At 37.4% G+C, this 24,495-nt stretch overlaps 1 protein-coding gene and 1 non-coding gene across 4 annotated transcripts in view; one reads left to right on the forward strand and one right to left on the reverse strand.

Annotated features, from left to right (window-relative positions):
• Nucleotides 1-9,868, reverse strand: part of MNS1 (meiosis specific nuclear structural 1) — a 38,803-nt gene extending 28,935 nt beyond the window's left edge. For 2 of the 3 annotated variants that reach the window (XM_078333224.1, XM_035258624.3), the window contains exons 1-3: nucleotides 9,635-9,868; nucleotides 8,749-8,967; nucleotides 1,762-1,889 (exon numbers count right to left, since the gene is read on the reverse strand). In XM_078333224.1, coding sequence (XP_078189350.1) covers nucleotides 1,762-1,889; nucleotides 8,749-8,967; nucleotides 9,635-9,853 — 566 coding nt within the window. In that variant the 5' untranslated portion in view covers nucleotides 9,854-9,868. The remainder of the gene's footprint in view (nucleotides 1-1,761; nucleotides 1,890-8,748; nucleotides 8,968-9,634) is intronic. The other variant, XM_035258627.3, reaches the window with a different exon arrangement.
• On the forward strand, nucleotides 1,550-1,689 carry LOC118145204 (U4 spliceosomal RNA). The gene has a single exon (XR_004730335.2). It is a non-coding gene; the product is annotated as a U4 spliceosomal RNA (small nuclear RNA).
• Nucleotides 9,869-24,495: the final 14,627 nt, after the last annotated feature.

The following is a 24,495-nucleotide window of genomic DNA, read 5'->3' on the forward strand; positions in this document are numbered from 1 at the left end:
AACTCCATATGGATTAAAGACTTAAACATAAGACCTAACATCATAAAAACCCTAGAAGAAAACCTAGGCAAAAACATTCAGGACATAGATATAGGCAAAGACTTCATGATTAAAACACCAAAAGCACTGGCAACAAAAGCCAATATAGACACATGGGATCTAATTAAACTCCAGAGCTTCTGTACAGCAAAGGAAACAATCATAAGAGTGAAATGGCAACCAACAGAATGGGAAAAAATTTTTGCAATCTACCCATCTGACTAAGGGCTAATATCCAGAATCTACCAAAAAACAAAACAGATTTACAAGAAAAAACCCATTCAAAAGTGGGCAAAGGATATAAACAGACACTTTTCAAAAGAAGACATATATGAGGGCAACGAACATATGAAAAAATGCTCATCATCACTGGTCATTAGAGAAATGCAAATCAAAACCACACTGAGATACCATCTCACGCCAGTTAGAATGGCAATCATCAAAGAATCTGGAGACAACAGATGCTGGAGAGGATGTGGAGAAACAGGAACACTTTCACACTGTTGGTGGGAGTGTAAATTAGTTCAACCATTGTGGAAGACAGTGTGGCAATTCCTCAAGGCCTTAGAAATAGAAATTCCATTTGACCCAGCAATCCCATTACTGGGTATATATCCAAAGGATTACAAATCATTCTATTATAAAGACACGTGCACACGTATCTTTATTGTGGCACTCTTTACAATAGCAAAGACCTGGAACCAGCCCAAATGCCCATGAATGACAGACCAGACAAGGAAAATGTGGCGCATATACACCATGGTATACCATTACAGCCATAAAATAAAAACGACAAGTTTGTGTCCTTTGTAGGGACATGGATGAATCTGGAAACTATTATTTTCAGCAAACTGACCCAAGAACAGAAAATCAAATATTGCATATTTTCACTCATAGGTGGGTGTTGAACAATGAGAATACATAGACACAGGGAGGGGAGCATCACACACTGGGGTCTGTTGTTGGGGGGCTAAGGGAGGGACAGTGTTGGGTAGGGAGGTTGCGGAGGGATAACATGGGGAGAAATTCCAGATATAGGTGATGGGGGCAGAGGCAGCAAACCACTTTGCCATGTATGTACCTATGCAACAATCCTGCATGATCTGCACATGTACCCCAGAACCTAAAGTACAGTTTTTAAAAAGTTCCTACTGCAGTAACTAGAGGTACTGAAACACAGGCTCAACAGTCATTCCAGAAATACTATAGAAATTTTTTGTAGAGTTATAAAATTCAACTAGTCATTACCTAAGGTTTCTCTTAAGACTAGAAATTCATTTTTTATAAGGAGTCATTTTAAAATTTATGTGTAAAGGAAAGAACAAGGGGACTGATATTTATTTTTCACTGTAAATATTAACACTTCCATAAATAAAAATTCTTTTCTCAAATAAGTATTTATAGGCCTTAAAGCAGTAAGTATTTCCAGGCAAAACATTAACTAAGTGAAATGATACTAACAAAGAAAATTCACTTTCAGGTGCTAAGAATTACATAAGAGTTTAAAGATAGCTTTGCGCGTGGCAGTATCATAGCCAATGAGGTTTATCCGAGGCGCAATTATTGCTAATTGAAAACTTTTCCCAATACCCTGCCATGAAGACTTGCAATATAGTCGGCACTGGCAATTTTTGACAGTCTCTATCGAGACTGAATTTAAAAAATAAATAAAGAGTTTAAAGATAAAGACTAAATACATGAAATTTAGAGAAACCAAGATACCTGTTTTCTCTTACTTGTTGCCTCATCTTTTCATCCTTCAGACTTTCATGTTTTAGTTTTGCCAATTCCATAGCCAATTTTTCTTCTTGTTTAAGCTGGAGTTCTTTCAATCTCTTGTTTTCTTCTGCCTGAGCAAAAAATGGAACTTCGTTATCTGTCCTCTAGAATCAGACTTTTTTTCATCAAGATTGATTTTGTAACAGAAAACTGAATGGCCTAAGGGCAACAATTGACTGTTTTCTTTTAAAATGCAAACTATTGTTTCAATAAATACTTTTTCAAAACATTTTATCATGGAAAATTTCAAATACTGCCAATGGTAAGAATATTAAAATACACTCTCAGGAACGCATCACCCACGTTTTCAAAAAATGTCAAGATGCTGCTAATCTTTTTTCTCTACCTTCCATTTCACTCTTTTCCCCTTATTCTTTTTCTGCTAGGTTGTTTTAAAATAATCCTAGACATCATGTCACTTATTACATAAGTAATTCTACCTGATGAATATCTACCTGATCAGAACTTTTAAATTCTGATTAATATAACAATCATGTCATTAACATATCTAATTAACAATAATTCCTTTCTTAATGCCTACTACCATATCCATATTCAAGCCTCCCCAATTGTCTCAAGATACTTTTTTTCTAGTTGGTTTGCTCAAATCAAAATCCAAACAAGATCCACATATCTATTTATTATTTTTCTTAAATCTCTTTTGTATTCTGTAGCAATCACCTCATTACACACATTTTTTCCCCCAAGCCACTGATTTGTTATAGAAATTAGGACATACATTCTGTAGAATGTTCCACATTTTGCATTTGACTGATTGCTTCCCCAGGATATATCACTTATTTCTCTTTTATATTTCCTGTAAAATGGCAGGACAATCTAGAGGCTTGATTAAGTTCAGTATCTAATAAAGACACATGAAAAGATGTTCAACATAATTAGCAATCAGGAAATGCAAATTAAAATTACAATGAGATATTACTGCATACCTATTGAAATCGCTAAAATTAAAAACAGTGGCAACACCAGATGCTGGCAAGAAACTATTACTCATATCTTGCTGTGTGGGAATGTAAAATGGTACAGGCATTCTGAAAATCAGTTTGATAGAAAACTAACATGCAACTGAGCATGGTGGCTTACACCTGTAATCCCAACACTTTGGGAGGTTGAGGTGGGAGGATTCTTAGGGCCAGGAGTTTGAGACCAGCCTGGGCAACACAGACACTGTCTTTACAGAAAATTAGCTAGGTTTGGTGGCACAAATTTGTAGTCCCAGATACTCAGGAAGTTGAGGTGGGAGAAGCACCTGAAACCAGGAGTTAGAGGCTACAGGGAGCCATGATCATGCCACTGCACTCAGGCTGCGCAACAGAGCAAGACCCTGTCTCTTAAAAAAAGCCTCCATGCAATTATCACGCAACTCAACAATTTTACCTTTTAAGCATTTATTCCAGTGAAATGAAAACTGTTTATTTTAAAACCTGTATACAAATGTTTACAGCAGATTTATTCATAATAGCCAATATTGAAAATGCTCCAGACATCATCATGTGAAGGGTCAAATAAACTGTGGTACATCCATACTATGGAATACTATTCAGCAATAAAAAGAAATGAAACAATAAAAAAGAATACAAGAAAAGCTTGAATTAATCTCCAGGAATTATGCTAAGTGAAAAAAGCTAATTCCAAAAGATTACACACAGTTTGATGCCATTTATGTAACAGTCTTGGAACATGATTTTTTTTTTTTAATAATTGATATACAATTTATATAGCATAAAATTCACCTTTCACGATTCAGTGATTTTGTATATTCACAATCTTGTGTTACTGTCACCACTATTCAGTTCTAGAACCTTAATAAAAACAGACTTTGAAGTTTGGGGTTCACAACAAAATTGAGCAGAAAGTACACAGAGTTCTCATATACTCCCTGTCCCCACACATGCTCAGCCTTCCCTATTATCAACCTCCTCCATTAGACTGGTACATCTGTTACACTCAACCTGTATTTACATTACTTAAACCTGTGCATCATTATCACCCTAAGTCCATAGTTTACGTTAAGGTTCATTCTTGGTGGTGTACATTCTATGGGTTTTGGCAATGCATAATCATGTGTATCTGCAATAGTATTGTACACAATCGTTTCACTACCCTGAAAATCCTCTGCACTCTGTTGAACCCTTCCTCCTTCAAAATCCCCAAAACAACTGACGTTTTTACTGCTTCCATACTTTTGCCTTTCCCAGAATGTCATATAGTTGGAATTATACATAATGGAGCCTTTGTGGACTGGCTTCTTTCACTTAGTAATATGCATTAAAGTTCCTCCACATCTTTTCATGTCTTGATACCTCCTTTCGTTTTGGCACTGAATAATACTCCATTGTCTGCATTTATCAGTTTATCCATTACCTATTGAAGGATGTCTTGGTTGCTTCTAAATTTTGGCATTTATGCATAATGCTGCAATATATTATAAACAGTGGTGCTATGGCAGCTATAAAGCTACCATGTTATAAATACTATGTTTTTATATATGCCATATATATATATATATATATATATATATAAGTGATTGCGTGTACACACTATATAGAGCACATCTGTTTGTACAATTCTATGTGGCATAAAATGTCAATGCTCCAGAATGTTTACATCACCCCAAAATAAACATATAACCTGTTAGCAGTCACTCACTACTCCTCTCACCTTTTGCCCCAACCACTGGCACCCACAAATCTATTTTTTGTCTCTATGGATTTGTGTATTCTGTATATTTCATATAAATGAAATCACACAACATGTGGCCTTTTTTATCTGGTTTCTTTCACTTAGCATAATGTTTTCAAGGTTTATCCATGTTGTAGCATGTATCCATGTATCAGCAATTTATTCCTTTTTTATGGCTGTGTAATATTCCACTGTAATGATGTGATACATTTTGTTTATCCATTTATCAACTGATAGGCATCTGGGTTGTTTCTATTTTTGGGGTGTCATGAATAATGCTGCTATAGATACTCATGTATAAGTTTTTATATAGATATATGCCTTCAATTATCTCTTGGGAATATATTTAGAACCCAGCTACACCACACCTAGATTTCTGACTTGCAGAAACTGAGATAATAAATAGGTGTACTTTTAAGCCACTAAGTTGGTGGTAATTTGTTACTGAGCAACAGAAAAAACTACTACTGCAACTAAAGTGTACTCTTCAAAACTGTCAAGGCCATAAAAGGCATGAAAAAGTGAATAATTCTTACAAACTAGAGGAGACAAAGACTGGAGGAGAAACAACTAGATTTAAAAAATGGCTATAGTTTATTCAAGTGCAAAGCTTGAGGACAGCCACTCAGGAAACTCAAACTCCAAAATAATGGGTCATTGTTCCAATGAGGGAAAGTTAAGGTTTCACTTATGTAGGCAGAGACAGAGAAGCTTCACCGGGTTGCAACATTTTCCATATAAGGTCAGAGTATCTATTATAGCAATTTAATGGGTTATAGCCTGCTGAACTCCAAGGAACATTCCATAAGAAGGGGTAATGATCTTGAGGGGTTTATCTCTGGTGTCTTTTCTAATCATTTACAGAACAAGAACAAGGAAGATTTAATCAGTAATTGGAAAAGCAGAAGTTGTAGCAGCAGGACACATAACCACATTCCTCTCAAGGCTAAAAATAAAGTTCCAACAGCTCTACGTTTGAATTATTTAATATCACAAGACTAATGAGACATGACAACTAAATGCAATTTGTGATCCTCAAGTAACAACAAAAGATATTAGCGGGAAAAAACAATGAAATCTGAATAAATCTCACAGTTAACAGTACTTCTCCATTTTGATAACTTTTCTATGATTTTCATCTATTTAAGATGTTAAGAAGCAGTCAGGTGAAAGGTCTATGAGAATTTTCTACACTATTTTTGCAACTCTCCTATCAATCTAACACTATTTTTCCAACTCTATCAATCTAAACTTGTATCAAAATAAAAATAAAAATATGCAGATTTCCAAGATTTCTTCACTGAAAAGCCCCGGAAAAAATGATAACCCAAGAATTGAGTATACTTACGAGTATACAAGGTAACACCCAAGTTACCTTGAAACGTTTTTTCACTAAATGATAACAGGGCTTCCTGGATAACCTGGCTGATTCCAGGTGTAGGACAAGAAATACACGAGATGAGCTTTGTTATTTCTCAGGGTTCTCTGGAGTAAGTGGTTATGGAGGTAGGCAAGTTCTAAGATCTGCAAGCTGAAGAGCTAATGGTTTTGTTCTAGTTTGAGTCCCAACGGCTGAGAAAGAGCAGGCTCAAGATCCAGAGCCAATGTTTCAGTTTGAATTCAATGGCAAGAAGAAAGAAGGAAAAAAAAAAAGCAGATGTCCCAGTTTAAAGGCAATCAGGCATGAAGAATTCAACCTTATTCAAAGGAAGGTCAATCTTTTTCTTCTATTCAGGACTTTAACTGATTGGATGAGGCTCACCTACCTCATCCAATGTGCTTTATACTCAGCATACGGATTTAAATGCTAATCTCATCCAAAACAACCTCACAGAAACAACCAGGATGATGTTTTATCAAATATCTAGGCACCCCAAAGTCCAATCAAGTTGACATATTAAATTATCACAAGCCTAAAAGATTTTGTTTGACAGAAAGCAAGGAAGGTATCTAAGATCAAGGAAATCTTATCCAAAATGAAACAGGGCTGGGTGCAGTCGCTCACGCATGTAATCCCAGCACATTGGGAGGCCGAGGCAGGCAGATCACTTGAAGTCAGGAGTTCCAGACCAGCCTGGCCAACATAGTGAAACCCATTTTTACTAAAAATACAAAAATTAGCCTGGCGTGGTGTTGCAGGCCTGTAATCCCAGCTACTTAGGAGGCTGAGGGAGGAGAATCTCTTGAACCCGGGAGGTGGAGGCTGCAATGAGCCAAGATGGTGCCGTGGCACTCCAGCCTGGGAGACAGATGAAGACTCTGCCTCAAAAAAAAAAAAAAAAAAAAAAAAAAACCACAGAGGCAATATAAAAGGGCATCCATTGGCCAAGGATCAGATCATTTGAGCATCAAAAATAATAAATGCAATTAATTTAAGTACGTAACAGCTATGAGTCCATAAAGGTATTTTTAAAGAGAAAAAGTCAAAAACTAAAGAAAACAAAATTTAAAAACCACAACATACGTAGACACCAATGGAAGAAAACAGGGCAGCAACTCTTTACCCTGATAATTAACTGTCTCCTTTTTCAGTAAGAATAAATAACCCCAGTTAATAATATAAGTTCTTTTATTTTTCTCTTTTTTTGGGGGTGGGGGCAGGGGAACAGGGTCTCTGTCCTCCAGGCTGGAGTGCAGTGGCAAGATCACAAGCGAGCCTTCCATCTTGGCCTCCCAAAGTGCTAGAATTATAGTGAGACATTACACAGGCCTGAGGTAAAGTTCTTTACAGAGGAATTTTAGCTAATTAAATGTGAAAGGAAGAAAAAAATTAGAAAATCAGTTTTTGTAACTACTAATGAAAGAAAAAATTCTCTTGTGAAACCACAGATGACAGTTTGATGGGAACCCTTACAATGGAGAAACCAGACTGTCTCCCTAAACCCATTGATCAATACTGGCATCACTAAAAGTGAAACCACCAGACCTCATGTGTTCCCTGATGCGACACAGTGACAAGGACACCATCACCTATGGACTATTCTTGCTAAAAATACTGGACCTCAATCTAATTGTGTCTTTATGGCTAGGTTCTAGTTAGAGGAAATATAAAAGATAGGGAAATAAATTAAAGGAACACGAGGAGGCAAACATATATTCAGAATGTGGGCTGCCTGATAAAACAACTGGCTTAGTTGAACAAGCTAAAAACATGGAAGTCAAAAAAAAGGGTGAAGGAGGGGCTGTTTTCGATTAAGAGGGACTTAGACATAACCACCAGATATATTGTATAAACCTTGCTTGGATCTTGGTTAAAATAAACCAACCGTAAAAGCAGATTTTTGACACAATCACAGAAATGTGTTTACGGAATGGGTGAGATAATAGTATTATGGTACTCCATGTAAGAAACCATCCATATTTTGTTAGATGTACACTTAAGTACGTCGGAGACAGTTGGTATGGTACCTACGATTTTCTTTCTACTTAAAAAATAATAAAAAGAATAGGAAAAATATCCAATCCCTAAGATCTGCTTTCTCAGAGTTAAAAAAAAAAATAAGCTTCTGAATTTGGAACACAGAGGGGTGGATACCATTTTTTAAATTTGCTTTTGTTATTCTCCACAAAATCCTCCCAATGTTTAACATACAGCAGTTACTCAAAAACTACTGACATATCAGACTACCTTTTTTGTATTTATGAGAATTCATTTCTATCATACATCTCAATTCTTACTAGTTCCCTTTTCTACCACTCCAATCCCTTAAAATACCTAATATATGTGTTGATTCTCTACTACTTAATAATGTACACGTTAATTTTGATAAACTTTTAAGGCATTCTTAAATTTTGTCTTTAGAAATTTATGGAAGGCAACACAATTGTACTTACATGAACAAAACTGGAAGTTAGTAATTACAGATTTCATATGTTAAAAAAAATGTGAGTGCTTATTCTGTACCAGGCACTATTCCAAGGACCTTGCATGTATTAATTCATTATTAAAACAATCCTAAGTAGGAGATACTATAATTTTCCCCAATTTTATAGAAAAAAGCATAAAAAGTAAAAGCAACTTACTCAAGAGTTCGTAGCTAAGGTATAGCAGTAGAATTAGAAGTCAGGCCGGCGGCTCCAGAAACCCAGCTCTTACCCATTACACTGAGCTGAGGCACAATCAGGCATCCCCCACCTGCTGCTGTTCTTTATCTGCTCATTTACAGCATTAGCAGCTCGCTTTCATTATTTCCAAGGTGCAAAATGAAGAAAAAAAATAATAAAACTTACCTTTTGAATGGCTTCTTCCATATCCAACTCAAACTGTTCATTTTGTAATAATCTGAGAAACTGCTTGCGTTCAACACGGTTATCATTTTCATTCTGTACTATTTGATTCCTAATTTGACTGCTGATGTTTTTCAGCGCTTGGACATGCAATTTTTTGCAGTTTTCATCTACTAATTTCTGATGCCTTTCACTATAGCTCAAATTTCTCCTTTTGGAAGCCTAAGAGAGAAGAAAACATAAGATGCAGATTTTGATATTCCAAAATATAATTTATAAAAATGTATTGATATAAATCTTAAAGGATAAATTCAAAGGAGTATGCCGAATAAAAAACGTGGTAGATAAATATGTTGATAAATAGGTAGTGTTATCTATTTTATAGATGAAACATGAAAAGTAACTTTACCCAAGATTCTGCAGCTAATAAATAGCTGTAGTAGGATTAATCGCACCCTGCAGACCCAGACCTTTACTACCACCGGGTAATTTCTCCTCTCTCTATTCCACCCGCCGCCACCACCACCACCACCACCACAGGGCCATAAAGTGCTGTTCAGGAGCCGGTCAGGTTTTCCTAATATAAATCTAATAGGGCAGCTCGCTGCTATTCATCCATTCGCTTTCTCCTGGACTTTTATTTCTACTTATTTCTTCAGAGGTTCTACCGGGTAGATTTAAAGTTGTATTTAATACGCTATGGGGAAAATGCCAAAACGGCTGGAAACCCCACCGCGGGCGTCCCTTATGTAATAGCACCTGAGGCCTCCGAAAACAAAGACAAGTTCCCCACTTCAGATTCGGTTCAAATCCTTTTTTCAGAAGCGGACGAGCTCTAACTACAATTAAACCAACAAATAAGTAGTCCCAAGGCCCCCAACTGGCTCACCATCTTGGCTGACGAAAAATAACCCCTGTTGGGCTCCCCCGGCCACCACCTCCCGCCGCAAAGGCAGCAACTAGACGCGTCAGGGAGCGCAACAGGCTGCGGGCGCTCGGTGTTTACGCGGCGTCCTGGCAACCGTGGAGCAGCGCGCCTTCCGCGCGACCGAAGCCGACCCAAGCAGAACGTGGCCTCGCATTGGATGCGGTAAGATCCAATCGGCATTGAGCTTCTTAGGAACCGACAGGATGGCTACTTCTATAGGTCTAAATTAGAAAGGCGAGAGCAGGGCGCGGTGGCTCACGCCTATAATCCCAGCACTTTGGGAGGCCGAGGCGGGTGGATCACGAGGTCAAGAGATCGAGACCATCCTGGTCAACAAGGTGAAACCCCGTCTCTACTAAAATACAAAAATTAGCTGGGCATCGTGGTGCGCGCCTGTAATCCCAGCTACTCGGGAGGCTGAGGCAGGAGAATTGCCTGAACCCAGGAGGCGGGGGTTGCGGTGAGCTGACATCACGCCATTGCACTCCAGCCTGGGTAACAACAGTGAAACTCCATCTCAAAAAAAAAAAAAGAAAAAAGAAAGGCAGAAAGTTCAGATTGTGGCTTGACCCAAGCCCTTTACAGTCAGCTACAGGCTAGATTTCCCTCCAGCGGCCAAACTCTGGTTTGAGTGGGTTTGGGAGCCAAGTTGAGGTCTGTGGAAACTACGCACAGAGAAATAAACTACTGTCTAATACATGGAGCCAAGTTAGTTTCCACGCATGGAGCATCCTGCACGGTAAGTGCCTATTCAGCCAGGTCTTTGCTAGGGACGATGACTAGTTTCACCCTCAGCAGTGGGAGTCCAGGTCGCTGTCCCCTTTGCTGGGTTGAGACACACTGAGGGTAGGTAGCACGAGTTTCCAGGAGCCTTCACGTTAGCCACCCCCGTCTTCCAGAACCTGGTGGTAAACTTTGGGGAGTAAAATGTATGAGAGCTACATGAATCTTACTCTGCTATGTGGTCTAGGTACCGACAGAGAGCACGTTACATGATGGCGGGATGGTGGGCTGGTTCATTTCATAGGCAGGTTAGACAGGAATGTCCATTTTAAACGGAAGAGTTTAAGAATGAGAGTGTATCAGAGAAATTAGTCAGATGTACTGATTTTAGAAATGATACATTCAGATAAATCTTGTCGAAAATATTATGATGATTATTATTTTTTGAGACAGTCTCGCTCTGTCACCTCCAGAGCAGTGGTGGATCTCAGCTCACTGCAACCTCTGCCTCCCATTTCAAGCAATTCTCTGCCTCAGCCTTCCGAGTAGCTGGGAGGACAGGCACACGCCACCATGCCTGGCTAATTTTTGTATTTTTAGTAGAGACAGGGTTCACCATGTTGGTCAGGCTGGTCTCGATCTCTTGACCTTGTGATCCACCCGCCTCGGCCTCCCAAAGTTCTGGGATTACAGGCATGAGCCACCACGCCTGGCTGGGTTTTGAGAAATACATAATGTCATGTATCTGGCCAGGAGTGGTGGCTTGTACCTGTAATTCTAGTTATTTAGGAGACTGAGACAAGAAGATTGCTTGAGGCCAGGAGTTTGAGACATAATGACATGTGTCTATCATTACAGTAATATACAAAAAAGTTTCATTGCCTAAAAATTCTCTCTCTTCTACCTATTCATTCCTCCCTAACTCCCTCCTCCCAAACCCCTGGAAGCCACTAATCTTTCTACTCTTTCTATAGATTAGCCTTTTCCACAATGTCATATCATTGGAATCATACAGTACGTAGCCTTTTCAACTTGCATCTTTCCCTTAGCCATGCTCATTTAAAGGTTCCTGAAAATCCTTTTGTGACTGATAGCTCATTTATTTTTATCACTAAATAACATCCCATTGCATGCCATTATTAAAAAAACAATTACTACATTTAAGTATTATTTCTGGTGGTAAATTATTACTATCATCAATGATACTTCATTGTTAAGGGAGGATTTATGCCTTCCCAACATTAAAAGCAAGTCTTCTGGCTGATTTCCTTCTTGAAAATAGCTTTTTATCTACAGGTCTAGGCTAAAAGGTCTAGAGTACTGAGGGGAAGGAGCTTTTCCTTAATAATAAATGAATTATACTGATTAATGTTCCCCAACAGTTACAACATAACAGTTACTGATCTGAAATAAAGCATGTTAATAGATGTGCACTGTAACGTGTAACCATACAGTAAAAATTATTTACCAAATGGTATTGCTTTATAAAATGAAGCAATTAGAATAATTTTCCTTTCTTTCAGAAAAATGCCCAAATCTAATCTAATTTCCTGCAGCTGGACACCACCTGCAGATGACTGCTGAAGTACTCTGAACATTACACACTTATCTTTTAAATATTGATAATGCCATTCTTCATTTCCTCGACATGAAATCCCAGAGGGAACAATTATGCTAATAAACCTTAATGATTCTTGCAAATAAGTGATCAAACCAAATTGCTGCTGTTGATTTATATTAATGGATGCCTTTAGGATGAGATTTGCCAGTATGGTGCTGCCTCTTGAATCTCAATTCATCTTATTTAGCTGAAGAGGATACATAGTTTGTTAAATAGATGAAGTGTTTAAAATATAATGTGCTTGTGCAGTTTTTGCACTTCATAATGTTCAAGTATTACCATGTTGCCTTGTGGCAAATCTGCATTTAATGGTTTCATTGTATATAACTTCCTTTAGTACTTTTTCTGTCTGTCATATGCAGTTAGAAAGTGACTGCTTTCGGGTTGATGCCGAATAGGCTAACTTCCATATGTTCAATCTCATTGTTTCATTAAGACAATAAAATCTGTTTCTGGATATTTTAGCCACCATAATCTGGGAATCATATGGGCTGTGTGATGATGTGATCAAGTGCTAATTGTTTGGGGTAAAGGGACATGATGAAATGTTTGGTGACCTCATTGATACCAGGCTTAGCGGATGTCTTTCTTTCCTGCTCTCTCACTTTCACTCTTACTCTTACATCTTCACCATGTCTACAGGAGTAGGAGATTGCTGGCTTTATTAATTCTAAAATAACACTGAGAGAAAGAGAGAATCAATTAACTAAAAGACAAAACAGATAAGAACAGTCCAGCAGTTCTGTAACAACTTGCCTTGATAATAGATGACAAAGCACATAAGGAAATGTAGTGGAAAACACTTAATTAATATTAGAAAACATTATCCTGCTACCTTATCATTTATTGATTTATTAAGTGCCTCCTACATGCCAATCACTTCACATATAATTGTCTTTACTTGGCAGAACAACGCCATTCACTCTACATATGAAGAAAACAAGATTCAATGGCAAGAAATAAGCAGAGAAGCTTGCGGAACAGAGTAACGGTGGGACAGAGATTCGTAGGAAACCTGTCTAGCTCATCTTTTCATGAATGCAGCATTTTTCAAACTACGGATTATAAAAAGTATTTAAAAAGAAACGGAATAGAACAGTCCAGAAAGTATAGAGTGCATCAAATCTAGTTAACTAGGTATTATTTATGACAATTTTTAGCTCTAGATAGATGATACATTCACCTATCAATGGATAGAAAGTATACATTGGATCATGATGTAAAATGTGTATCTTACTAAAGGTGAAGGACAAATAGGTTTGAAAATGACTGGATTGGACCATATTGCCTTTCTTTCTCAATCTTAGGAAGCGGCTTCTCTGAATTACAGCAAATTTCGCATTTTAAGAATTTTTCCCACAATGTCAAGGGCATCACTCCACTCCAAATAATTTTTTCAAAGAATCGCTGAATCAGAAATATTTGAAGTATTTTCAACAAATCGTACCAATCCTTCCAATGATTACTGAGTAGTAAACCAAAGTGATTCTTCATTTACTCTTTCCTAGGCAAACCCAACTTTGTTTTATTTAAATATGTATAATTAATGACTCTAACTGTAATAAAATATATGTGAACGATATCATAGATGATATAACACACAATTTATATATAATGAAATGTGATGTGCTCATAGAGCATTATATATGTTCTACATAGCATTTTTTTTTCCTTTTTTTTTTTTTTTTTTGAGACAGAGTTTTGCTCTTGTTACCCAGGCTGGAGTGCAATGGAGCGATCTCGGCTCACCGCAACCTCCGCCCCCTGGGTTCAGGCAATTCTCCTGCCTCAGCCTCCTGAGTAGCTGAGATTACAGGCACACGCCACCATGCCCAGCTAATTTTTTGTAATTTTTAGTAGAGACGGGGTTTCACCATGTTGACCAGGAAGGTCTCGATCTGCTGACCTCGTGATCCACTCACCTCGGCCTCCCAAAGTGCTGGGATTACAGGCTTGAGCCACCGCGCCCGGCCCTACATAGCATTTGTACAACAATAATGACAACTACTAAATTTTATTGAGTATCCAGGTACTCGCTGATTTGTGTCCAGATCAGTAATAACAATGACATTTTTTAGAAGCAGGTACTTCCTAATTTGAAAATATGGGGAATGCTAGGGAAAACTCATGCAGGCATAAGCGTAGCATCTAGAGAGAAAGGAAACAATGGTTTCAATACAAACTTTATAAGCAAGCAGTACCAAGGAATCCAATTAGATGAACAGATACATGGGAGGGGAATCAAGGAAAGAGACCCTTCCATCTACCCCATCCCACTGGAGATGGTGGGTAAATTTAATTACTTTGCTTGGTCCTCTACTTGGTGATTTCTGTCTACATATCGATGAGAAATTCAATATATAGAGTGCAAACCTTCCCTATCATAGGTCTCTTATTTTTATAAGATATTGCTGTGAGGATGACAAAATAATCAGAACAACAAGGTAATTGTGGCCTCTAAAGCAGCATTAGTCATAAAAGTAGCAAAAAAAAAAAAAAAAAAAAGCAAGCAAGAAAGAGGGAAGAGTAAAAGTCAACAGCACCATAAGTGATGAGAGATGTTCTTGCTTCCTATTTTTTTTTAATGCTTCTTTGGCTCTCTATTTCTATGCTAATATATTCAGAGCAACAGTTACCCACTGTGTACCTCTCCACCATATAATTCTGTTCCCTAGGGTTTTTTTTTTTCTTTTCCTAGTAGATATACCTAAGAAATAGTCAAATAATAATTCACAAAAGCTAATCCAGCCCCTTAGACCTTTAAAATCTATTACAGTACCTGACATCTGGTGACCTGAATTGAGCTGATACGTTCTATCAAATCTATGACATCATCAATGATAAGCACCATTATGTTATTCATCAGTAAGGAAGGAAAACAAATCCTACCAATTAAATTGTAGCAAATCATCTATTTTAAGGCATTCCAATTTCAGAAAGGTTAAAATGAAAAAAAAAGTCTTAGAATCTGTGAAAACATGGATTCTTTTTTTCTCTCTGGAAGTAAATTTTACTACAATACGTTTATCCTAATGCCATGCCATCCTGAGAGAGCATAAATGAGGAACTGTGATAATGGAAACTAAAACAACCAAAGACTAGCCATTGCTATTCAGTCCCCACCAGCAGAGTAAGATCCTAATTCTTTCTCAACTTATATATATTTTATCCCTCCTTGGCATCACCCAGGGCAATTGCTACCTTTGCATCAGTTAAGAGTCCTCTGAAATGCAAATGCCAAGACAGAATTGGATGGTCAAGAGGTTTATTTAGGGAAGTCCTGAGAAGGATAAAGATGGAGGGGGAAAGGGAGGCAGAGCCTTCAGACGGTAATAGGGATCTAACATAAAAGCAGAGAGGAAAAGGAAAAGGAGTCTCGAGCTGCAGCACAATTCTAGGAAAGTTTCTGCCCGGCTAATGGGAAGTCCCCAACCAAAGACTTCCCGTTAGAGATGTCCCATCTTATGTCAAAAGCTCTGGGTCTCATGTCCTGGTATTGGCCAGGAGTACTCAGGGGATAGCACGGCCTCAGCATGGACGCAGCAGCAAATCTGAATGTGTAGCAAGTGGAGGTTCGTGGAAGAGCACATTCCTTGCAGCAGGTTCCCTTAAGGACAGTTTTGAGCAGGGCACTTCCATGGCTGCCACATTGACATATGGCATGCCACCACGCTTCCCACATTTATAGTGGCTCTCATTTCCTCTGATCATCTCATACATCATCTTTGTTATTATTGCTGCCTCACTGAGCTCTTCTCTTAAAGTACTCTACATGCTAGATTTTCTGCTGACATCTTGGAATCAGACACGTAGAATCCATGAGGGAATGGCATGGCCTGCGAGCACCACTAGGATTAGACATCACTCCCTGTTTCCCAGCCTCCCACTTCGGGCCAGTCATCTCCATTTCCAGCCTGCTAAGTATGCAAATTAGGACACAGTCCTTCCTCACCCCCTTTTACCGCTGTCATGCATAAATAGTATGAAATTGTTCCAAATTTTAAAAACTGAGGTTTGAAATCCCTTATAAGAAAACATTCATCAGATGCATGTCCAGGCCTTTTATAAAAGGCTATAACAAATGAACCATCTGTTTTCAAATAACATTTCATGATCAGACACACAGCAACTCATACAAGCTTTAAGGAAGCAAGAGTGAATCAATTTATAGGGTAGGATGCCAAGAATAGACAGTATCTTTGACCTTGAACAAGTCATTTAACCTTCCTGGTGTCTGTTTCCTCTTCCATAAAATGAAGAGAGTAGGCTAGAATATCCTTGAGGCCTCATCTAGCACTAACATTCTATGAAATAAAAGTCAACTTAGAGATTAATTGGGTTTCTGAGCCTCAAGCAATTAATTACACTGTGGCTGCCCTTTAAAAGACCCATCTCAGAAGAAAATTAGATTCAACTGACAGGTTTTAATCTTCACCAAGTCATGTTGATTTTAAGTCCAACATTATTTTTTATGATTGCAAACTAATGCTTTCACAAAAGGTTCAAAAGCTTTCAGGCCTAGAAATTTGACCTGCTAGACACATCGTAATACTTAGACCATTCTTTTCCATTTAAAAAAAGTACTGACTTTCTCCACTTACCCCTGGTATTCAGAACCTCAGCAGGCAGTCTGCTAGCCTCTTACAAAATGATGGTGGTTTCATGAAGTGCTTCACCAACTTCTGAAATTTTCAAGGACATCCATCAGGGACGTTAATTCTGCCCACATTTACTTTATGTACTTCCATTATGTACTTCTTATTTTTCTTTGGCTTTCCACCTGCCTTCCTTTCCCCTGCCTTTATAATGTACTTCAACATTGAATTATTAGTAGAAAAACATGTTGGTAAATTTTCTAGGAAATTTTATGGCAAAAAAAAAAAAAAAATCCGTTTGGATTTCCAGTTAATAGAGAAGTATCTCATCATATCCTCCTTTTTTGTTGTTGAGATGGAGTTGTTACCCAGGTCAGAGTGCAGTGGTGCAATCTAGGCTCATGGCAACCTCCACCTCCTGGGTTTAGGTGATTCTCCTGCCTCAGCCTCCTGAGTAGCTGGGACTACAGGCACCTGCCACCATGCCTGGCTAATATTTTTTGGTAGAGATCGAGTTTCACCATGTTGGCCACGCTGGTCACGAACTCCTTACCCCAAGTGATCTGCCTGCTTCCGCCTCCCAAAGTGCTGGGATTACAGGTGTGAGCCACCGCACCCACCCTTATCCTCCTTTTAATGCTTATTTAAGCAGTGCTTCTATTTTTCTCTTAAATATTATAGTTCCTATCTACTTTAGATTTAAAAATTAAATCTCACAGCTTTTACTTTATTGAATTTCATTTCCGATATCCAGTGTCTACTTCTGTGTCATGTTCACTTGAACCTATAATACCTCTGACATACAGAAAGGCATGAAGAATAATATAAACACCCGTGTGCTCATAACCTGACATATGAAAAACTGTAGAAACTGGCTTGGTATATCAGCGCACCTCTTCTGTCTCATTTCTTCCACCCAGAGATAACACTGTACTGTATTTAACAGTGTTTATCATTCTTGTGCATGCCTTTATGCTGTCAATACCATGCATCAACTTGTCAGAGATGTGATACCATTTGTGTGCTGTAATAACATTGAGGCATATTTCTGCAAAGTCCTTTAAATTAAATACCATGTTTGTGAGACTATTCCACTGTGATATATGTACATCTACTTTGTCTTTGCCAAGCTGTCACTTATATTTTTTACTTTCTCTAAAATGCCTATTAATGCAGAGAAACTTTAAATTTAATATAGTCACATTTATCAATTATTTTCTTTATGCTTTGTGCTTTTTGCCTTCAGTAATCATTTACTAATTTGAGATAGAAAGTCTTTCATGATATACCTTTAATTTACCTGGGATTTATTTTGGATAATGTGAGGTAGGTGTCCAATTTTATTACTCTTTTGTCCATGTGGATAACCAATTGTTCCAGCACATTCTCTCTCATTAATCTATAATGTACTGATTTCATACTGTTTTAATTATGATCTGTTTATAATAATACTTGCTACCCTGTAGAGCAAGGCCTTAACTAATTTGTTGTTCTTCGGAACATTCTTGGCTATTGTTTGCCCTCTGTACTTCTACATAAATTTTTATTTTCCTTGTCAAATTCCACAGAAAAAACTGTTGGTAACTTTATTGGAATTTAATTGAATCTATGGATCAATTTTTTTTTTTGAGATGGAGTTTCACTCTTGTTTTTTTGAGATGGAGTTTCACTCTTGTTGCCCAGGCTGGAGTGCAATGGCGCGATCTTGGCTCACCGCAACCTCCGCCTCCTGGGTTCAGGCAATTCTCCTGCCTCAGCCTCCCGAGTAGCTGGGATTACAGGCACGTGCCACCATGCCCAGCTAATTTTTTGTATTTTTAGTAGAGACGGGGTTTCACCATGCTGACCAGGATAGTCTCGATCTCTTGACCTCGTGATCCACCTGCCTTGGCTTCCCAAAAGTGCTGGGATTACAGGTGTGAGCCACCGCGCCCGGCCCTATGGATCAATTTTTAAAAAGCCAAACAATTTAAATTTTATTCATGCACATGGTGCATCTTTATTACGTCTTTTTAAAAATGTCTTTTAAATTTTATAATTTTATAAATTTTCTCTATAAAGATTTCATGTCTTTTTGTTAGATTTATTCCCAGATATTTTAAATTATTTGTTGCTGTCATAAATATCTATATTATTTGGGGTCAAAGCAGGAAACGGTATCATCAAATTGAGTTATTTAAAAAGACGCAGACAAGGTTTAAGGAGATCAGCAGGATTTGTACAGTACTCAGGAACCAGGCACTTGGAGGAAATACTGCTACTCCTAAGCCTAAGGGAAAGGGGAGGAGGCACTTTTCCAGAACTCAAAGACAGAAACAGATATGTGAAGAGACCCCTTTGATGGGAGCTGTGACCTTTGGTCAAAGGATGCAGTCCACCAAGAACAACCTCAGGGGGACAACTGAGGCAACATAAACCCCATTTTCTTTTCTTCCTTCATTGGATCTTCTGATGATGCAACCACTGGCTAAACCCCGTAACAAGCCAAAAAGCGAGAGAGACTGATGGACGCCAGCCAGTCTTCCAAGGCACCACCAGTGCAGAGAAGGGTGGAGGGAAATCTGCTGGGGCAAGCAGATGTCCACTACTATATCTTTTTCAAACTTAATTTTCTATTATTGCTGGCGTATGGGAATGCAAATGATTTCAACTTTATATACACTAATCTTGCTGAACTTCATTTTAAGTTCTAATCATTTATCTGTAAACTCACCTGAGTTTTCCATTATTGTCCTTTTCCTTCCTCTTATTCCATTTAAAAATTTTTCTTCCCTTATTGGACTGACTGGCACCTATAAGAAATTGATAAATAGAAGAATTAATAGGTATGTTCTTGACTTACATGTTTGGCATCTCTTTATGAAGTATGAGGTTTGCTGTAGTTTTGTTTTACCTTTTATTACTGAAACACAATATATGTGCATTGTGGGAGGTTAGACTATATAGATACTTAAATATTAAAGAATTCTATGTTTCTATCACTCAGAAATTACAGTTAACACCTTAGAGAGTTATAGTGTCTACATATATAGTTACTTTTTTAATGAAAGGAGATCGTACTGTACATGTATAATATAAAGTTTGCATGCTATAAACTGCTTTTCACGCTGTAGGTGTTTTATTCCCCCTTTCCCCATGTTTATGAAGAGTTTTCATCCTAAATGGGAATTCAATTTTTTAATAGCTTAAAATGACACAACTTTATCTTACAGTTCTATAGCTCAGGAGTCAAACATAAACTTTATTAGACAAAGATTAAGGTATTGGTAGGGTACATTTGTTTCTGAAAGCTCTAGGATACAGCCACTTTCTTGCCTTGGGAATTTAATTGTATCATTTATTTTATTCAGAGGTTTTATTCATAATAAATTAATGTCCACTGGAATAATTCTAATAATATTCTTAGTTATTTTGGGGGATGGAAAATAGGCTTGCAATCTGGAAAGAAACTTTTCTAGCTCAATTTACCTTGAGTGTGCTGATTCTAAAATATACTATGTTAATGTAGAAATATATTTATCTTATCTTTCTTATAATTCATATTTTTTTCTTAATCAGTTCATTGTATTTGATAATATCATTATATAAAACTCTCAAATGTCTAATTTTGCTGTTAGATTTTTTTCTGCCGACTCTCACGCTTGATGGTTATTTCCTCAAGTTTTTGTAATGTTAGATTGTGAGCTCATTTTTAGAGAAGCTTTATTTAGAGAACACTGTGAGGCTACAATGCAGATACAGCCCCCAGGAGGATTTGTTGTTATTCCAGGTTGCAGCTATGTAACTAACACAGGGCCACTTTTCAGATGCTTGTTTAATGGCTTCATCGTTTTCCCTGTTTGTTTGAGATATCGGAGACAATTAATAGATGGAGAAAAAGTATGAGAATGTCATCATGGTAGGTAGCAGTTATTTCACATTTTTAATAACGCTGAAATAGTAAACGTAATCTGGTTAACATATGTAAATTTTGTACAAAAATAGTTCCTATGCATGGCCCCTTTATCTATTTTTTTTTTTTTTAAAAAAACACATGGATCATCTGATATTGAGAAGGAGAAACTGGCTGGATATCACTAGCATAACAGTGGTTCTCAACACCGGAAACATTTGTGGAATTTTAGGTAAACTACAGCTGCCACATGCAAAAGACTGAAGTTGGACCCTTACCTTACACCATATACAAAAATTAATGCAATATGGATCAAATAGCTAAACATAAAAGCTAATAATATAAAAATCTTAGAAGGAAACATAGGGTAAAGATTAATGACATTTAATTTGGCAATGATTTCTTGGACATTACAGCAAAATGAAAGGCAACAATAGAAAAAAAGATCCATTACATCAAATATTAAAATTTCAGTATACCAGAGGACACAAAGTTAACAGAGTGAAGACAACCAACAGCATGGGGGAAAATATTTACAAATGATACATCTGGTAAGGGGTCATCAGAATACATAAAGAACGCTTTGCAGCTCAACAACAACAAAAAGAAACAACTGACGGAAAAAATGGGTAAAGGCTTACACAGACATTTCTCCAGAGAAGATACACCAATGGTCAAAGAGCACATGAAAAGATGCTCAGCATAACTGATCGCTAGGGAAATGCAAATCAAACCTACAATGAGATACTATCCCTTACTGGTGAGAATGACTATTATCAAAACCAAAATATCAAGCATTGATGAGGAAGTGGAGAAACTGGAACATTTGCGCACTATTGGGAATGTATGGAAAACTACACGATAACTCCTTTAAAACTTAAGCATAATTTTCATATGATCCAGCAATTCTACTTCTAGGTATACACTCAAAAGCAGAGATTCAAAGAGATACTTGTATACCCATGTTCATAGTAACATTATTCACAATAGCCAAAAGGTAGAACAACCCAAATGTATACTGCCAGTAAATAGAAGTATACACACACACACACACACACACACACACACACACACTATTCTGCTTTTAAAAGAAAGGAAATTTTGACACATGCTATAACATAGATGAAACTTAACAACATGGTAGTAAGTCAAATAAGCCAGTTACAAAGAGACGAATACTTCATGATTCCACTTACATGAGGCACCAAATCCATAGGGACATAAAAAAACGGTGGTTGCCTGAAGCTGTGGTAGGGTAGGGAAAGGAGAATTACTGCTTAATGGGTTGCAGAGTTTCAGTTTTGCAAGATGAAAAGAGTTCTGGAGATGGACAATGGTGATGTCTACACAACAATGTTAATGTACTTGATGCCACTGAACTGTACACTGAAAACTGTGGTTAAGATAAATTTCATGTTTCTTTATTTTACTTCATGATGGAGCCCTACTTACCAGACAGTCTCATTCAGAAGGTGGAGCCCTGGCACTTATCTTTCTCAGTAAAAACCACAGTAAATTATTTGAGATTCATTAAGTAAAAGGAAGGAAGGAAGCTGGAAGAAAAAATAGAAGACTGAAATACAAATAAATAAAATACCTAAGAAACCTTGATTATTTTCGGTTTCTACTGGATGTTAAACTTTCCTGATACTTTCAATTTAACCTTTACTTTCTATAATATTGTAGAAATGACTCCCATTTGCAGCAAGCAACATAAATTGCCTTCACAAGCATAGTCATGATTTCAGAGAGGCAATCATGTTCATTTTAACTTCCCTTTTCTCTCTGGCTTTTCTTTGCATCTTGCCTTTCTTGTGTTTCTTTTTAAAGAAATAAAGCTTGACTCCAATTTTGTTAAAGCTTGACAGCTAGAAAAACATCCACAAGTTGTATCATTTGTTCAGGCTGAATTTATAACTATATAAATGTTCTTTCTTCTTACAAGAGAAATTATCTTACTGGGTAATCACATTGCCCTTGGAGTCATTGTCTCCTCTGAATTGTGAGGATATTTTAGCATCAATCAACAAATGTGTCAAGTAGATACATGATACAATGTCAGAGACCATGAAAATTTCACCAAAACACCATGGACATGTGGTCCCAAGGCTAAGGTAGCATAAAGTTGAGTTCATGCAGATTTATAAATATAAAATGAATAAAAAATTTTTTTAATCTATTTGCCTGTTAAGCCTTCTTTTTAAAAGTGTTTTCCTTTTAGCTCCACTCAGAACACGTATCTAGGCACATAGTGAGAATTCAGTAAGTATTTGTTGGATGAATAAATATGGAGCAAATTTAATTAGGAAAAAAAGTATCATATGTAAGAAACATTTCTTTAAAATAAAAAAACCCACAAGCATTCTAACACAGAAATCTAACTTACCCAAATAAAACACCTAGAACATGGAAAAGGAGGACTAGAAATGTATTAGGTTTCAGAGAGACCCGTCCAGTTAATTGTAACTTAGTGGAACAGGGCCTTAGGGCTAGAAAATCAAAATCTGAAAGTGTGTTTCAGGGTTTAACAAAGAAGTAAAATATTACTTACATAATTAATACTCTTTTATGAGAAAAGCCGCCTATTGAGTTTAGTGAGTTGACATTTTGTTCTGCTCAGCTAGGGAAGAATTTCTGGTGTAAAAAAGCCAAATTCCTTAAGTGACTTGTATGTTCTATTATTGATAGAAATGACTATCCCCGGACTTGTAAGAACAGCAATAGCTACCTTCAGTTTAACATTTAATACTGCCTTTGCTACCAGTAAGTTGTCTAATCCCGTGCCCACAGTAACCTGAATGAGGGAATTCTCTCACTGCTTTAAACTCTGCATGAAAACTATTCTTCATTAGTATTTTATTTACTTAATTTTATGCATTCAAAGTATTTTCAGCTTAACCAGGCCTGGATGCCCTACTCTTTGCCCCACAAATTGTCCAAGTGATCCTTATACCTGTAAACGGAATCCTAGAAAATAATACCTAATATTTACTTGTTTTATTTTGCACTATAGCACTTCACATCTATCATGTACTTTAACCCTTTTAACAACTCCACGAGTAAGTACTAGGATTACTGCCATTTTAGAGAAAAGGAGAGAAAGACCCTGAGCAGTTCATCTTGAGGATGCCTAAGATAATCCAGCTATGAAGTGATGAGACCAGGGTTTGAGAGTCCACATTAAACCACTGAGCTGTGTTACCATCGAGGCACATGCTGAAAGCCTCCTCAGCAATAAACTGAAGCTGTGAACAATCACATAAACTCTCCTCTCATCATGCCCAGATGCTGGGAGTAGCGCAGTGAGAGGGAGTTGGGCGTAAGAAGTACCTGGTACCAACTAGAAGCCCCAATATTATAATTTCATTCTAGTAGAACAGATCTAATAAGAATCTATGATTTGCCAAATGCTTATTCAGACATATACATAATTTACTAAGTATAATGTCCTTGCTTTTTCATGGCCATATTTTTGCCGAAAGATGAACAAGCTAAGGTGTAATTTAGATTTCAGAGATTAAACTTGCCAGGGTGAAAAAACATACTAGAAAGAGGGTCCTTTTGCAAGTATCCACTGGGCAGGCCTGAGCAATAAACCCCAATGTGTCCTCATGGCCTCAATAACATGACAAGAATCCACTTTTTCCTCAAACGGGCTGCCTCAGTTTTATTCCCCACCTCTGAGCCACAGAACACATTAATTCTCGATTACCCTTACTCAGGGCTGCAATCTGTAGTCCTTACATGGACAAAACTGTAATGGGAAGCATGAATAATTAGTTCTTCCAACACCATCTAAGCGGAGGGGTTTATTTGATTTGTTTATTTTAAAGAAAAGTCCTGGGAACTCGATTCAAATGAATCTGTCGAATTAATGAGAGTCACATCTCATCTTTCTCATCAACCAGAATGACCACTGCAGATGGTTAAGACAGCCAGGATCTGGTGCATAAATTTCTCATAAGATGTTAAATAAGAACAACAATGACAA

Source organism: Callithrix jacchus, chromosome 8 (assembly GCF_049354715.1).
Source record: "Callithrix jacchus isolate 240 chromosome 8, calJac240_pri, whole genome shotgun sequence".
NCBI lineage: Eukaryota > Metazoa > Chordata > Mammalia > Primates > Cebidae > Callithrix > Callithrix jacchus.